At 38.4% G+C, this 15,000-nt stretch overlaps 1 protein-coding gene and 1 pseudogene across 1 annotated transcript; one reads left to right on the forward strand and one right to left on the reverse strand.

Annotated features, from left to right (window-relative positions):
- The first annotated feature begins 3,738 nt into the window (after positions 1–3,738).
- Positions 3,739–5,032, forward strand: LOC149115784 (QRFP-like peptide receptor). Its single transcript, XM_089285189.1, has one exon. The coding sequence runs from the start codon at positions 3,881–3,883 to the stop codon at positions 4,880–4,882; it is 1,002 nt and encodes a 333-aa protein (XP_089141315.1). The 5' UTR covers positions 3,739–3,880; the 3' UTR covers positions 4,883–5,032.
- A 7,103-nt stretch (positions 5,033–12,135) lies between these two features.
- Positions 12,136–13,589, reverse strand: LOC149115785 (substance-P receptor-like; annotated as a pseudogene).
- Between the last annotated feature and the right edge of the window lie 1,411 nt (positions 13,590–15,000).

Here is a 15,000-nt window from a genome sequence, read left to right on the forward strand (position 1 = left end):
TGTTTACATGATTTGTCTACCAGTGTTATGATCTGCAAATTTCAGTTAATTGATCAAACAACCAAAGTAGAAAAGATGGATTTTTTCCCAGTATGATTGAAACTTAAACGCAATTTCTTCCTCGACTAATTCAATTCAAGAAATTCCAGGTTTTCTAGCTGAGTTTGAGCATATTGTGTAGGTACAAATTTTCTACACAGCTAGAAGAGCTGAGATGCCGTCACGTAGTTAGTAGTTTATAGAAATTATGGTATTTCCACTTGACTTTATTTGTCAGCAATTCAATTGCCATAAACCATAGAGGACTGGTTAAGTGTATCTCTAAAACTGCCACTGTATTGTAAGTTATCAGTGAAATCAATAAAACAAACAAGTGTTAAAATCATTTCCCGGAGCACTGTAGTAACGTTCTTTATCAGGGATGTGGGTGTTGCAATGCAAATGAAAAAACATATATATTTATACTAACTTAAACAACAACAAAAAAACCATTTTCCATTATTTTATCCACACAACGTTTCAAAAATTGCTTTCATCGGATTGCTGGAAACGAATATTTTACTCGAGAGTGGCTCTCCGCGTCACGCAATTGTTTACATTCCAATGGCGGATTTTGGGCAAAATCTACGAGAAACACAGGCCAAGGCGGGCGACTTGAAACCATTTGCCCAGAGATATTTTTTGATATCCTAACAGGTGGGTGTATATTTAATCCGTAGAAAGTGTTTTTATGGTATTTAAAGTTATAGCCCATAGAAAAATATGGCGATGTTTTTATTCAATAATTCTCTTGTGACATACTGTAAAATTTTGCGTGTCAGTTTGATCTCTTTTCGGGCTCAAAACTAACTTTGATTTATTTTATTTTTCGCTCAGTCACACTACGAATACCTGAACTGAATATAAAATCCATTGAAAGATTCTCAAGTAGCTGTTCTGCGGAGCGCGAAGCAATCAAATATTCGGAAAATTCAGCAAAACCGGAAGTAGATTTTGAGCCCAATCGGGTCGAAATCATTTTTGGCGTATTTCTACCAAAGAAAGCTGTATTAGCAGAAACGAACTACGGTCCGTTTCTATTCTTACTAGGACCTATTTATGGACAAAATACAAGCGAAATCGATTTTTCGACTTGTGCCACTGATAGGCGATTTAGGTCCATTTTTATAGGCATTCACTCTTAAATAGCCAGTGAAAAACAAGTCGACCCAGACCTCGTCCATACTACGCCGGAGTACTTTATTTCTCCGGTTAAGCCTTCCGTCCACATTAATCTGTCACGAAAATGGAAAACATTTGATGCGCTTTAGAATGAATCCAAGCCTAAAAGCGGAGCTCCTAGGTCGGGTTGTTCAAAGCCTGATTAAGCTAACCCAGGATATGGGAGAATTTTGATTTGAATTTTTTTAACTTGGCGGTGTGTTTTTCCGCTTATATTGTTTGTCTTCTGAGTTTGAATAGTCTCAAACCACACAAAACATAAGCAGTGAAAAACATTTTTATACAAGACAAATTGATACTTCGGTTAACTTTTAAGCCTGGATTAGCGTTAGCTGGCTCAGTTCCGAACAACCCAACCCTTACTACAGTAAGTTAACCCGGTTTGAGCGATCCAATCAAAAAGCTGGTACTTGGTCAGCGGTTAACTTTAAAAAACACGTCACCTCGATGAGCTCAAAACTTGAGCTCGCAATATGGTCACGAGATACCTTGTTTTGGCAGGTGTCAATTGACCATAAAATGGGTATCTAATATCAAAAGTGTACGCTGTTAACTAAGGCCGCATCTCCTATTAATATAAGCGGCTCGTGCAGTTTCAGCTTTTTGAAACACTCACTCGTACAAATTAAGTCCAAATTGAACTCGAAACCGTATGATTACTTATTAATAATATAAACAGTGGATGAAGTGCTGGAAGCCCTTTCTTGAAGCCATTTTTTCTCATTCGAGAAAACATGTTTCAAAGTAAAATAAAATCGCTATGAACATCCTACTTTTCTTCCACATCAGCACTGCTGGTTCAGTGATAGAATTCTCCACTGGCACGCGGGAGGCCTGGGTTCGATTCCCGGCCAGTGCAATGATAATTTCCTTTTTCCTACACGTCTGTACATGATATCTTTTTCTTTTCCTACAAATGACTCGGATGGGCGACAATCAGTCTTTTTGTTGTGATAAGTAATGGTAACAGGACTGAGCCAGGAGCGCAGCCAGCATTTTTGCATAGAGGGGTTCCTACTGTATTATCAGTGACCCAATTGAAATGAAAATCCAGCGCCGGAGACGCTCTTTGCTAGGGAGGTCCGGGGGCATGCTCCCCAAGTTTCCAAACCAAGGTTGTGATTGGTTGATTTAAGCTACAACTTTGAATGTGATTGGTTGATTTAAACAACAATTTTGAATGTGTTTGGCTTCCTGAACTGTCCGATAAAAACTTGGCAAGTGAATTAGTGGAAAATAGGAGCTTTTTAAGCCAATCACAACCGAGAAAATTGTAATTTTTATGATTAAGTTGTGTAAGCTTTCGTCTAAGGTGTTACGCTAGAACCAAGACACCGCGCGTGTTAGGACTGGGTCCTTTTTCTTATCAATAACAGACGAAGTGAACTGTTTCCTTATTGTTACCGTATTTTACTGCTTATCAGTAACGAGTTAGAAATACATAAAGAATTGAAAATAAGCGATAAGAATCATCATGATATCATTGTCAACGTGATTGTGAAAATAATCTGCGAGTCCTGTTTATCAAGACCGCTAAATTTGAATAATAAATGTAAAATTACGTTATATTAAAACTTTCGCATCGGTTTTTGATGTCTTATGAATAACATCTCGTGCACGTAATCATTCACAATAATTGGACTAGGTTGAGAAAAATATCGTGATTTGTCAATGGCGAGCAGATCAATTATTTGCCGAAGCGGAAGGATGAGGCAAATAAATGATCTACGAGACAATGACAAGTCACGACATGTTGCGATAACCGAGTTCAATAATTCTTTTATGGCATTCGATCACCAAGATTAAATCACTCTCTGACAGCTCAGGGAAGCGATATGCCACTTTTTACACACGAGCGGAATAGCTTTAAAGTCGTTTTTGACCAGTTCTTAATTAAACTAGACACGTAGAAAAACAGCATCACGGGGGTTGCATTTTAGTTAACTCTTCATTATATAAATTCAACCTGAGGTTACCAGTGATATTTACATCAAACAAGCGTTGATAATTTTTTAATAGGAATATGCTGCTTTTAATGAACTTTATTGCTTACCTGCTAAGTACAAGACTTAATTAAGTGGCTGTACCTTTTACGAATAGATTTATTACTCTCAAACGAGATTAGCTGGGCAAATTTAAATGCGTACAAAAGAATTTTAAATTGCAGCTGTTTATGAATAGGCATTATATTTCCTTGTGGGCGTGCTATTACTTCAAGCTATCTGTATTGACCTGAACTTTAATGCATTTGCAATACTGGGCAAAGATGAAGCAAACGGGGCTTTTCGACGCAAATGAAAGAGATTTTGTTAATTTGTTGGCTCTTTCGGTAGCTCGAGTTTATCCTCTAAGCAATGATTTTATAACCTCTTTATTTTGTTATTCACTACCTGACGTTTTTAACGAGAAGTCTATAAACCGGCCAAAAGAATAGAAAACTCTACCTCCGCCCATCTCTCAAAAACGTCTGTGTTAAAGAGTATTTCGTTGACAATGTGACTGGCCTGAGGACACGAATTGATAATGCCCTGTAGTGATAGTTAAATGGTATTTAAATTTGTCATCCACAAACGTTTTCAGGTGTCTTTTGTGTAAATAAGACTGATATTTGGGAATGAACTTGGCTTTCTGATTACATTCGTTCCTGTTGTTTGAGGCGATGTGTCTATTAATCTGCTCAGAAAACTTCACCGGTATGAACTCTACTGCAAACCAGGGTTGCGAACTGTTCGCTGAAAACTCGCCGTCTGTAAAATACCTAAAGACGCTTGCTTATGCTATAATCATGTTATTTTCGCTGCTTGGAAACACAGCTGTAATCATCATCGTCTCGAAAAACAAACGAATGCGGACAACGACAAATTACCTGATTGTCAATATGGCTGCATCTAACCTTTTAATTTCTGCGTTTGCCGTGCCCAGAGAACTCACCGAAATTTACACAGGTTTCCGCAGATGGCTCCTAGACGGACTAGCAGGTTCAATTCTGTGTAAGCTTGTCTACGTCTTTCAAGACATTTCTACCGCGGTGTCCATCCAAAGCCTTGTTGTTATCGCCATCGACAGATATCACGGAGTGGTTTTCCCATTCCGGCCTCCGATTTCAAAATCCAAAGTTTGTAAGGTTGTGATTCCAGTTATTTGGACTGTGGCGATTGGTGTGCACAGCGTTTATTTTTACACCGTACGACTGATGGTACAAGATAACAAGACTTATTGCACTTTCAGCTGGGTGCCAAAGTTTGAAGAACGACAGACACAGGAGCATTACTTTATTTTCATTTCAGTGTTTTTAATTTTGTTACCTTTGTGTGTGATTTTTTCTTTATATGCACTTATTTTGTTGGAGCTGAAAAAACGTCAGCGTGCTGGAAGCAGTGCATCAGTATTGAGTAACCAAAGACGGAGAGAAGATGGGGCAGTGATGAAAAAGATCCTATGCATAGTTTTTCTTTTCATTTCATGCATCAGCCCGGTCACTATTGCGGCAATTCTTTTTTATTTTGTATGGGATTGGCATATACCTTGCGGAATGGACAAATTATTTCAGGCAGCGAAGTTCATTTTCTACTCAAACACCGCTTTAAATCCATGCCTCTATTTTGCTTTAAACAATAAATATCGAAAGGGATTGAAAAATTTATTAAGACGAAAGCTGTAGTATGAAGACAACAGGAATGAATTACCGATGATCGTGCTTCAGTAAAACTAAATGCACATCAATATACACCCCTCGACAGAATAAAAGGCAGTCTGGTAGATAATTTGTTCCGTATTGGAGGGATTAATAAATGAAAACTTAGCTTGATAATTGAAATGCGGTTATTTATTTGGATAGCTTCCCTCAAAAATCTAGCCGGCTTTAGTCTGCCTGACCTAGCCGGTAATGCTAACCCAATTTCCTAAGAATATTTTAAGGAAACTGAGAAATGCTAACAAATATGTGTTTATGAGGGTTTTATTTTAAAATCCTAGACCTAAGTGGTAATGTGGTAAAAGTAGCCTTAGGGTATTGTGAATTTGATACCGGCCACTTTTGAAAGGAAAACTGATAGCAATAACCGGGTGTTTTCACAAGAATAGAGTTCCAATGAATTTTCTGATAAAGTTTTATCTGGACAGTTAAAATATAGAGGAATTAGCGTGTGATTTTAAAGGTAATTTTGTCAGAATCTTGATTTTCTACGTTTGATGTAATTAGATCTGTGCTAATATTTGAATTAAAGACCCGCTCGGCTCCCGGATGTAGCTTCGCATGAATTTCACGAGTGGTGGGCATGTGTTCTCCATTAAAACACCCGTGTCTTTACAATAAAAATTAGCATTACACAGTGGAGCGAAGATCTGAATTTTATTTTCGAGTGGTAAAAACAATACTTCACGGGCGAATGCAGCAAGTGAGTAAAATCTTGATTAAAAATATAATGCAAACAGCGGTGATAAACATTTAAAAAACATGCATTTAATCAACTTGACGTTTCGTATGCTAGGCAACATACATTTTCAAAAGTATAACCGTAAAAATTTTTTGGAAAGCTCTTTATATGTATCAGTGGGGGTCTGGAACCTAGACAGAAAACATCTGGAGTAGAAATTTAAGACGTTTCAAACGGAAATTGTCTGTTAAGTGACACAATGGAAAAGCTTTCGTAATAAAGTGAAAATTTTTCACTCTTGACATTGGCCTTCAATGCTGGCTGCAACTCCTGAATAAACAAGGTCTCCTTAACCTGACAATGGTAGTCAGTCTTGCTGGACGCCAAAATGTCAAAATGGTCCCATTTGATGTTGTGACCAGTGTTTGAGTAAAATCATGTTTTTAAGACGACAAAGTAATATTCGTATCTTGAAGTCACCCTTTAACAACCCTAATAAGCGGGAAATGACGTCATCAAAATTCTCACTAGTGGCAGATATGGGGTGTTTACCATTTAGCAAAAAAGTCCGGAAATTTCGGTTGAAAGTCAAATGGAGCTGTAATTTTCTGGAAAATCCGTGCGGAAATTGTAGACTACCTTCAGAGGTAGTCCTCTTTTCCGTTCGGAACGGAACGGTGGAAATTTCTTTACCATTTGCTAAACTTTCTAGTTTCCAGTCTCTCATCAGCGGCAAGCAATTACGAGAAATCGAATTACAAATGGTAAGCGCCATCTCGTTCGGTTGGTTTACTGATTTTGGAAAAACCCTTACCATTATTCAATGGTCATCCCAACCGGTTTATTGTGACAAATGGTAAGCGCCCGTGGACAATATTATCAGGTTAGTGATGATAAGAGAATGACATGATATTACTCCGCGATGAACACGCGAGGACTGCTTTCGTGTAGTCACCATCCTCAGCTTTCCTTTAATTAAAACACATTACATTGCGAAACCAGGAAAAGATCATACCTGCGATAGGCAATGTGAGAAATAACTGTTTTCTCACTGTTTACAACGCCAAGGAAGATTAGATACGGCTTTTTATTATTTAGACAGGAGTGTTTTAATGGAAAATATCGAAAAATACACCACTAGGGAAATTCATGCGAAACTACATCGGGAACAATTATCACATTAATACTCACGGTGAATACGTAGTTAAACAATACAGGTTGTCGATTCGGTGAATTTTCAACAAATTTGTATTCAAAGGACAGAGCAACAATTCAGTTTGTATAAAGACAAATAATCCCGTGAAAAGCACTATAAATATGTTTTATTCTCTAAAAGCCTTTCGACTGCATAAAAGTGCTGCATTCCCAGACGCTGGAAACGCGAAGTGAAAAATAGGATAAAATTCGGGATGATTTGATAATACAGTATTTCTATTAAAAACGGTGTTAAGAATGACAAAAGAAAAGCGAATCTGGTGCTCAAAACCTTTTACCTGTTTTGTGCCACAATTTTTTTTTTCAATCACTTTCACTGGACTTTTTGACTTGTTGTGAACAAGAACATATTTTGTAGACGTCTTCTAGGCGATATGTGGAATATAAATTCAGTTTAGCCAGAAGCGAACTTAAACGTCATTCCGATTTTAAGTGCCTTTCCAAGTTATTTTACATAGCCTTTACATTATGCTATTAAAAGAAAGCAGGTCGCGTTGGGTCCGTCAATGATGGCAAAAACGTAAATTCAGCAAGGACATATGGTGCACCAAGTCCATGCAAGGTCTATCAAATTGCTGCTGAATCTCCCGGCATTAATTCAATATACATTTCACCGAGTCAGTTGTAGATTTTCCTTGTCAGTCCAGATGTCAACATTTTAGAGTCAAGGTAATATGTACGTGTCAGCGAGTTCTCGTGCAAACTGACTCGGAAGTTTGAAATTTAAAATAATTTCTGTTACTTAAAAGCGGCTTTTCAACCATTGCTAGGTCCTTAAGTAATAGTATTAGGTTTGCAAGTATTAGTACAGATCTAAACGCAGAACTGCCAAAAGATTCTGACAAAATTCCCTTTATTAAATCAAAGACTAACCCTTCTACATTTCCACTGTCCATATAAAACTTTGTTAAAAGATTTATAGAGACTCTTTTCTCTTCTAAACAAAGTTTTTGCTTGCTGGTGTCAAATTCAGAATGCCGTAAGGAATAACACTTCCTACAAACCCCTTTTTGTCATAAACACATATTTTTTAGCTTTACTCTTTTAAGACTATCCGGAGGCAATTGTGTTAATATCACCGGCTAGGTCACGTAAACTAAAGCTGACTAGATTTCACCCCAGCGGGGGGTACTCCCAGAAAAATCGGGTGGGGGTGTGCGGCCCGCTTCCCAAAATCCTTACCCTATTCATGACCAAAATCTGCGATATTCCCTACCCTATTTATGACCTGACCAAAAATTCGAAACCCTATTTATGACCTAACCCTTAAATCAAAACCCTGTTTGAGACCTGTGTTATAATAAGTTCCTTAGTTCAGACCAATGTTAAATTACCATAAACATAATTTGCGAAGGGCTTTTGTTGATCTTCTTTTCAAGCTTCAAGTGAACATTCAGCCGCTACACTAGATCCGGAATTCCATCCACACGCTAAAAGTTTCCAAGAAAACGCCAAAGTTCTTGACAACATCTGCACCGCTGTCGAATGGGTCGCAATTGCATTTTGCGCGATGCCCGACAAACATTTACAGCATCCGTTCTATTTTGTGTGGAAGTGGAAATTTGCCTTCCATATTGAATAATTTTGATTTGCCGTCCACTTCTTCTTTAAAAACTCTATTTTAGCACTGCCATATCGCCAGGGTAACGATTTCAAGGCTATTCTGCCAAGCACAGTGAGATAAACCACGAAAAATTCGAGTTAAATCATCGCTGGTGATGAAAGAACACCAGTTACTCCGGCCGACAAATGTAAAAAGAAGAACGGTGAAGCAAAGTTGATTTGATCATGCCCTGTCTCCTCAATATTCTGCATAATCAGTTTGGCGTTCTTTCTTCTGCGTTCGAGAGTATCTTTCCCTAATGTATTTATTCTTACTTTTTTTTCCATTTGAATCCTTTCTCAGTCCTCTTCGATAATCTGAAAACCGCCTTTGGACGTTCAATTACTGTTCAGCAACATTTTTAATATCAACGCGTGGTAAATGCTAAAAACTGGGAGCATTTTCATCGAAATTCGCTGCCAATGGATTACGTTTTTCATTCATTACGTTATAATTGTTATATTACCAAACGAAGAAATTTCCAGTTGTATCCCTTTGTCACGTTGAAGAAAGCTAATATTTAACGACTATAATGACGTCCAAAATAATCAAGGACGAGGAAAATGTTATAATTACAACTTACCAAGGCCTAACCAAGACTTCTGAACATTGCGAAAAGACAGAGCGCAATAATAAAATTCACATTTAAGCAGCTCTTACTGCATGTTGAGATTTTATATTCATAAAAGGTATATTCAGATTCACTGCTTCCGTCGCATTAGAATTCTATTTCATCAGGAGCCATAATTGGGGACGGAGACCGTAAGCGCGCCCCATTTCTAGTATTGGGGTTGTCCCCATGATATGGGACAATAATTCTATTTTTAGAACAAATTGCGCCATCGCCTGAGGCACACGCGCGTACATGCTGCGAGGATTTTTGCGGATGTCGCGCGGGGGAAATGGCGTCCGAAATTCCCGAAATTTTGTCATGTTTTTGGCCCACAACTCAACGCGTTTACATCTGTTGGAATTTTGCTTAAGTATTTTCGTCGTAAGCTGCTCTAGTTTGAGTGAAGTATCGAATTTAGGTATGTTCCGCTTTAAGCTTAGATATGATATCGCTGACCAAGTTGTGTTCCGACGGATGCTTCTTTTACATGAGCTGCATATCACTCCACTCTAAGTTTCACATATCTTGAAGATTAACAACTCTTCCAAACCACAGCAAAAAACTAGTTGGGTATATTTGGATATAGCAGCGTTTCCGAACTCCAAAGTTTCCCTCCTCTTGCCACAGGCTTGCGAGGATTTCGCCAGAGTCTATCTCGACCGAAAAGTAAAACAAAAAAAAAATAATTGCAAGTTTGAGTTTCGCCTGAATTGTAAGCAACGCTTGATGTTTTATCAAGGCCCAATAAGCGACAAGAAAGTTTATGTCTGTAGATGCTGCTCAGTTTTGTTTGTGTAAAAATAATTGTCTGTTGTCGATGAATAAGAGCGCCCGCCGATGCGTGTTTTGTACAGTCAGTAAAACATGACAAATTGGACTTCCCACTTTTGTGAAAACGTACATCGAACTCATATAATATCTCTAGTTTTTAAATATGTTTAAGGTTGATAAATATTTGAGAACATATTAAAAGCTTAGCTGAAAATATGTGAATACAGCAGAAATAATCAGCAAAATTACGACGACGCTTTCTTTAATCAACTCGAATAACGATTTTGATTTTTTTTTGGTTGAGTTATCAAAACTCCTTGTTTCTTTTAGTTTCGCCGCGTAAAATTTCACTATGTTAAAGAAACACACATGATATTAGTAGCCTTTTGGCGTTCGTGAAAACTGTTGCAGCATCTCGGCACAAAAGACCACGAAATAAATCTTTGTCAAGGTTTGTTGACAATTGAAAACACCGACTCGGACTTGAAAGAGCGCGCGCTGCACTATGCAAATGAGTTACTGAATGTACGCGTCAGACTTTCCTTTCAAACACTTTTGCAAACTCGCCAAACAAACAGAAACCATAAGAAACTATCAAAAACAGGGTTTGGTTATGATTAAGCATTTTTTGGGAAACTCACAAATCAACTCGATACCAGAGTAAAGAGTTTTCTTACATAACTTTTCTTCACAGAACAAACGAAAAACTTACGCGTACAACTAGCGCGAGCAGATATTATTCATTCACAGCGCGAAAAAAAAATAAAAACTCACCTTTTCCGTTAGCTCAGAGCATAAAACTACATATAAGAGTCCTGGTTCTTATTCCCTGCCTTATTCCCTGCCATCGCTGCGAAAAATCTGCAAGAGAATCTCGCAGCTCTCACCATTTGATCACTCAACGTGACAACATCCACGCGAGAGCCCTCGACACGTGCGCGGATCCGCGCGGATATATGACGTAAGGATGGCGCAATTTGTTCTAAAAATAGAAAAATTGTCCCAATCATAGGTGCGCGCGGATCCCAAGGCTTACGGTCTCCGTCCCCGATTATGGCTCCTGATTTCATGAAATATCGCTAAGTTGATATTCAATTAAATGTACCACTGGATGTTATTCGCCAGCTGAAATTTTCGATTAGAATTGAAGTAACAAGCTAATTGGTGTCGCGTCTGATCAAGAAAAACTGCTAGAAAGCTACATTTGCATATTAAACCCCGCACGTTTGTCCTTAAAGTGGTCTTGCCCACCTTGGTTTAGTCCTCTGCAATTTCCAAAGTTGCATCTATACAACTTCTATCAGTTCTTTCTTGTACCCGGTTAGTGCTTTTTGGAATCAATTCGTGAATCATAAGGAATTAAAGCTAGCATTGAGGCTGTTTTTGAAAGTTTGCATTGTTGTTATCATTACGTATTATTTTAGGACGATGATCAGTTTCCGTTCTCCAATGATTTTCAGTACTCGTTTGATGCCATTATTTAAGCATCATATAATACAGGGCTGCGGTACTTATCGATCCATAAAGTAGCGAGCGCTGAAAACCTTCACCAGCGACTTTCGTAAAGCTTTAAAGCTCTTAGTATGTTTTACAATTTTGAACAATACGGACCATCACGATGATCAATAAAGCTGTATTTAATGTTTGCTTCGCGTTAGTGTCAAACAGCCAACAAACAAACTGACAAAGTGCATTACGTAAACACGACTGTTCCCAGGTTTCGCAGTTTTAAACATTTGAACAGAGAAATTAAAGATTGCGACCAAACGCCAACAGGACCCGCGTGTCCATCAAGAAACGATATCGTATCATTCCCCAGGAAGTGATACCATATCACTATACTTGTGACAAGCTATGACAGAATTTTAGTCACGCTTTATCACAATGACACCCACCAACAAAACAAAACAGCACCTGCTTTTAAACGAGCTTACATAAATATATGTAGCTGCGATTTTGATTGGAAGACTCAGGGCAAATGTTTTTCCAACAGATAAAGCAACAATATTATTTTGTTTGTATAAAGCCCTCTAAGTAAAAAAATAAATAGAAACGTGTATTATTCTCTAAAACCCCACATTCAGCTGCTGAATAATTTTCGAATGAATCGTAAAATGTGCTGCAGATAATTTCCACACGTTGGAAATAGTTCGGAAACGTTGGATTAAATTTCCTGTAACAGGGGTATTGGTAATGTGGAGACGACAACTAAATCCGGTACTAAAAAGTCTTTTATCTCTTTAGTGCCACAGTGACTAATCTAATTTTAAAAAAAAAATGTGGAGAAAATTCTCACAAAATTACCTTTAAATCACTCGCTGACCCCTCTATTTACCTATCCAAAAATTTTTTGTTGAAAGATTCATAGGGGCTCTGCTCTATTCTTGTCAAAAATCGTTGTTGCTTTAGCTCTCCTAAAAACTGGGTCGGTATCAAATTCATAATACATGTAACCTAAGGCGATTTTCACGACAACACCAATTAGGTCTGCTTTTAAAAACTAAAACAACGCTTTTCTCATTAAAACATTTTTAACTTTACCTTCTTTGGAATACCCTAAGGAAATTGTGTTAACATCATCGGCTAGGACACACAAACTAAAACCAATTTTTCACAGGAAATATTAGCTAACCGAAAACATTAATCTTGGCAAGACCACATTTACAAATATCCAGCTAACTCCCCATTTCTGAATAATCGCGCCTTATTGACCAGACTGTATTTTCTCTGTCCTGAAGCACGTTCATCGGCAAGCCATACCTGTTTTCTGCAAGAGAGCGATTCCGTCTTAACAAATCTTTCAATCCCTTGCGATATTTATCATTTAAAACAAAATACACACATGGATTTAAAGAAGCATTCGAGTAGAAAAAGAACTTCGCTGCCTGAAATAATTTGTCCATTCCGCAAGGAATATGCCAGTCCCATACAAAATAAAAGAGAAGTGCCGCAATAGTGATCGGGGTTATGCATAAAATGAAAAGGAAAACTATGCATAGGATCTTTTTCATTACTGCCCAATCTTCCCGCCGTCTTTGGTTACTCAATGCTGATGCACTACTTCCAGCACGCTGACGTTTTCTCAGCTCTAAGACAATAAGTGCATATAAGGAAAAAATCACACACAAAGGTAACAAAAATAGAAACACTGAAATGAAAATAAAGTAATGCTCCTGTGTCTGTCGTTCTTCAAACTTTGACACCCAGCTGAAAGAGCAGTAAGTCTTGTTATCTTGTACCATCAGCCGTACAGTGTAAAAATAAACGCCGTGCACACCAAGCGCCACAGTCCAAATAACTGGAATCACAACCTTACAAACTTGTCGCAATCGGAGGGCGAAATGGGAAAACCACTCCGTGATATCTGTCAATGGCCATAACAACAAGGCTTTGGATGGACACCGCGGTAGAAATGTCTTGAAAGACATGGACAAGCTTACACAGAATCAAACCTACTATTCCGTCTACGAGCCATCTGCGAGGACCAGTGTAAATTTCCGTAAGTTCTCTGGGCACGGCAAAAGAAGAGATTAAAAGGTCAGATGCGGCCATGTTGACAATGAGGTAATTTGTCGTTGTCCGCATTCGTTTGTTTTTCAAAACTATGACGATTATAGCTGTATTTCCAAGCAGAGAAAATAACATGATTATACCATAAGCAAGCGTCTTTAGGTATTTTACAGACGGTGAATTAACAGCGAACAGTTCGCAACCCTGGTTTGCAGTAGAGTTCATACCAGTGAAGTTTTCCGAGCACTTTAATAGACACATCGCCTCAAACAGCACGAACGAATGTAATCAGAAAGCAGAGTTTGATCCTAAATATCGGTCTTATTTACACAAGACACACCTGCATGCGTTTGTGCGTAACAAAATTTAAATACCACTCAACAACACAGGCCATCGTCATTTCGCCTCTCGCGCCAACAAGGCTTTAAGCTCGTCGTTATCAAGGGTCTACCAACCCTGATGGGGGAAGGAGGGCAGGGGAGGCGGTACTCCCTTATATGGGCTATATAGGTATGGTTTTAGCACTCTAGTCTTGAATTGGGTATGTTTCTTGGACGAAGCTACTTTTTCATCACTATCAATAAGACCGTCAACAAAAGCCCTCCATAACTTATGTTTAGGGTAACTGTGCCAGCCGCAACGGTCATAAATAGGTATCGAATTTTTGGTTAGGTCATATATAGGGTAGCAAAACTCGCAGATTTTGGTCATAAATAGAGTAAGGGTTTTGGGAAGTAGTTCCCACAACCCCACCCAACTTTTCTGAAAGAACACCCCCCCCCCCCCCCGGGCCCGGGCAACCAACCTAACATTCCCAAGCGTAGAGGTTTTTCGGGAGCCATGGGCATGATACGGAGTCGAGTGTTTTATATTTTGGCGGAATTATGGACTTCTTGTTCACAACCATCAAGCTTAGCATACATTTAAGCTTCTCGGCCGTTTTCTTAAAAACTCTTAGAATATTATGTAAGTGTGGACAATACCGCTTACTATGATAATCATAATTGTAGATGAATAAAAGCCTCCACTTGGCACGAACATATGCTGGGATATTTGTCCGCGGACATTACGCGAACAGTTTTCCGAGAACGAATCTCGAGAAAAAGTCAAATAGAAGCAATTGTGTTTATTTCCTTCCGAAAATTTTCAAAACTCGCGGGATCTTTTCAAAATTGGAGGAATATATATCGGTATTCCCCAGTTTAAGCTGGGCAAATTCAGTCATGTTTAGACCAATTGGATGCGAGCGAAAATATTTGGTGGATTATAAACACGCTAATATTAATATTATACGGCGGACCGAAGATATTAACTTTATTTTTGAGTAGTAAAAACAGTACTTTACGGACGAACGCAGCGAGTGAGTATAATCTTGTTTTTAACGCGAGTAAATGATAATTATTCGTATCTTCAAGCCACTGTGTAGTTTTCATTTTATTGACACAATGACTGTTGGAACCGTCAAACAACCCTCAAAAAGCGGTAAATGGCATCATCAATATCCTCATTAGTGAAGTTATGGACAAAACCCCACTCGGTTTCTAGAAATAGTTTCGGATGAATTTGACGAGTGGTGTATTTTCCATTAAAAGACTCGCGTCTAGACAATAAAAAGCCGTACCTAATATTACTTGGCGTCGTAAACAGTCAAAAGAAAGTTATTTCTCACAAGTGCTTAACGCCAGTATGAT

Source organism: Orbicella faveolata, unplaced genomic scaffold (genome assembly GCF_042242905.1).
Source record: "Orbicella faveolata isolate gen_17 unplaced genomic scaffold, um_ofav_v1 contig_13, whole genome shotgun sequence".
Taxonomy (NCBI): Eukaryota; Metazoa; Cnidaria; class Anthozoa; order Scleractinia; family Merulinidae; genus Orbicella; species Orbicella faveolata.

Bases quoted from the DNA above. Each gene is read 5' to 3' on its own strand.
- LOC149115784 (XM_089285189.1), top strand. From the start codon at position 3,881: ATGTGTCTATTAATCTGCTCAGAAAACTTCACCGGTATGAACTCTACT.